We start from the raw sequence: 2,919 nt of genomic DNA, 5'->3' as shown, positions 1-2,919 counted from the left end.
AGTGAGACTTTCTGAAGGACAACTTCATTCTCACATCTATCCATTTTAGAATCTCAGAGCTGGAAAGGCCCTTCCTTGCAGGCCATTTCTTCCAACTTTAAACCTTGGAGATAAAGCACCTGGCAAGTGGACAAGTGCAGGGATAGGACATTTACTCATCTCCTCCAGGGGCCCATTCTACATTTTTCAAAGAGCTCTAAGCATTAGACAGTTCTTCCTTTCCTCAGGCCCACATTTAATTCTGTGGACTTATAGTCACTAGTCCTAGGTCTGTTTTCCGCAACAAAAAAAACCCGTCTCATGTCATTTCCAGGGCTTCAAAAGAGCTTCAAAGGTCTGAAGACACTTGTAAGTCCCCTTCTCACCTCTCCTTAGCTCAACTGTCCTCCTCCAACAAATCGAAATATTCATTTCCTATGAAGAGGTAGAACAGATAAAAGCACTGGGCACAGACTTTATTTTTATCAATTATCTCATTGAACTGTCACATCAACCCTGTAGACTGTTATTTCCTTTTTAAAAAATTCATTTGTTTACAAATCTGGGAGATTTTCCTTCGCTGCTTCCTTTTTCACAGATGAGCAAACAGGCTCAGACAAGTCAGGTGATTTTCCCGGTTCACACAATGCCCAAGAAGCAGATAAGGGAGTCAAACCCAGGTATGCCTGCTCTCTAAGTTCATGTTCAGAACTATTCCCCCACCACTACCATTCACATAAAGATAAATTCATCTAGAATTGGCCTCTTAGTTCTAAAAGAGGAAGAAGAACATGGAAGAGAAATGAGGTTTTAGGAATCACCAACAGATACTTAAGGTTGTCTGTGACCCTAGGCGGTATATGGGACATACACATACCAACATGGCGTGGCTACAGCCCAGCCCAGTCACTCTTGTGCTTGCTCTGTGGCTTGTCCTGCTCACCTTGACAGAGAAGATATTTGCAGTGTGTCCCGTGTGCATGGAGAGCAGCTTCTTGTGGTGCAGCGGGTCCCACACAATCGTGTGCTGGTCGTCGGAACCAGAGGCCAGCAAGCTGAAAGCAGAGTGAGGGATTGTAACCTCTCCTCTAATTTCTAGGCTCCCTTTCCCCATCCCATTTTCTAGGCTACAGAACTTGAAGAACAGTAAATGTCACAGAATTTAAGGATGCCTTGTAAACAGCTGCTTCTCTTCTTTGTCCTGAGAAATTTCCATTATTCTTTTTTTTTTGAGACGGAGTCTCACTCTGTTGCCCAGGCTGAAGTGCAGTGGTGCGATCTCCACTCACTGCAAGTTCCGCCCCCCAGGTTCATGCCATTCTCCTGCCTCAGTCTCCCGTGTAGCTGGGACTACAGGAGCCCGCCACCGCGCCCGGCTAATTTTTTGTATTTTTAGTAGAGACGAGGTTTCACAGTGTTAGCCAGGATGGTCTCGATCTCCTGACCTCAAGATCCGCCCATCTTGGCCTCCCAAAGTGCTGGGTTTACAGGTGTGAGCCACCATGCCGGGCCAATTTCCATTATTCTTAAACACATTGGCTTATTAAAAAGACAGGGTTTTGGGCTGGGTGCGGTGGTTCATGCCTGTAATCCTAGCACTTTGGGAGGCTGAGGCGGGTGGATTGCCTGAGCTCAGGAGTTTGAGACCAGCCTGGGCAACATGGCAAAACCTTGTCTCTACTAAAAATACAAAAAATTAGCCAAGAATGGTGGCACGTGCCTGTAGTCCCAGTTACTTGGGAGGTTGATTAAGGAGAATCGCTTGAGCCTGAAAGGCAGAGGTTGCAGTGAGCCAAGATCACGCCATTGGACTCCAGCCTGGGTGACAGAGCGAGACTCTGTCTCTAAAACAAAACAAAACAAAACAAAACAAAACAAAACAAAACAAAACAAAACAGGGTTTGGATGGTCATCCAACTTTCCATCTATCTGAGATTGTTTGTGTTGAAAATTATGGGCTAAACTGAAGAACAGCAGAGAGCAGCAGTCTCTCTTCATTTGGGTCCACTCTTTTCCTTGGATCCACTCAGGAGCTCCCTTGTTCCACCCTCCTCACTTCCTTCCCCAGCACCCTTCAGGTGCTCTAGCTCATACTTACTCTCCTTTCTCATTCCACTCCAGACAGTTGACACATCCTGAGTGACCCTGCGGGAGCAAATGAAAAGGGACAGGAAGAGAGTTGGTTAGGGGTTCTCTTGGGGAACTCAACACCAAGAAGTGGAACTGAACAGGTAAACCAGTCTTTCCATTTTCAATATTTCCCAAGTGTATGTGAGTAGCCAGAGTGGACTTAAAACTGACTAGTGTCTTACAATATATAAAGTTTCATACTCATGATCTCACTTGATACTAGGTACTTCTGAGCCATAAAGGACAGGTTTCATTGATTCCGTTTTGCAGAAAAGTAAACTGAAGTTCAGACAGTACAAAGAAGTAAAAGTGAGATCCAAACATATTTTTGCTTTTACCATTAGGAGTACGTCAGCCAGGCACAGAGGCTCACACCTGTAATCCTGGTGCTTTGTGAGGCCACCCAATCTGCTTGGGGCAGATTGCTTTAACTCAGGAGTTGGGATCAACCTGGGCAACATGGCGAAACCCCGTCTCTACAAAAAATACAAAAATTAGTTGGGTGTGGTGGCATGTGCCTGTAGTCCAAGCTACTCGGGAGGCTGAGGTGGGAGGATGACTTGAGCCGGGGAGGTGGAGGTTGGAGTGAGCTGAGATCGCACTGCTGCACTCCAGTCGGGGCAACAGAACCAGACCGTGTCTCAAACAAAACAAAACAAAAACAGAAAAAGAGATATGTCTGAAACAGTACCTTCAAGGGACATCCTCTCAGCCACAGAAAATTTGCCAGGAAACATTCAATCCAAGGACAGCCAGTTAACTAGAAGGCTAATCTTTTATTCACCCAGCATTTTTTTTTTTTTTTTTTTT

The 2,919-nt window shown here is 45.4% G+C and overlaps 1 protein-coding gene across 1 annotated transcript in view; it reads right to left on the bottom strand.

The window, feature by feature from the left end:
• LOC105540966 (WD and tetratricopeptide repeats protein 1-like) overlaps window positions 1-2,919 on the bottom strand; it is a 47,753-nt gene that overhangs the window by 19,290 nt on the left and 25,544 nt on the right. Inside the window, exons 4-5 of the mRNA XM_011981755.1 lie at window positions 2,078-2,124; window positions 857-1,034 (exon numbers count right to left, since the gene is read on the bottom strand). Of these exons, the coding sequence (XP_011837145.1) occupies window positions 857-1,034; window positions 2,078-2,124 (225 nt within the window). The remainder of the gene's footprint in view (window positions 1-856; window positions 1,035-2,077; window positions 2,125-2,919) is intronic.

Source organism: Mandrillus leucophaeus, unplaced genomic scaffold (genome assembly GCF_000951045.1).
Source record: "Mandrillus leucophaeus isolate KB7577 unplaced genomic scaffold, Mleu.le_1.0 Scaffold23, whole genome shotgun sequence".
Lineage (NCBI taxonomy): Eukaryota > Metazoa > Chordata > Mammalia > Primates > Cercopithecidae > Mandrillus > Mandrillus leucophaeus.
This window is presented reverse-complemented; position numbering and strand designations above follow the sequence as displayed.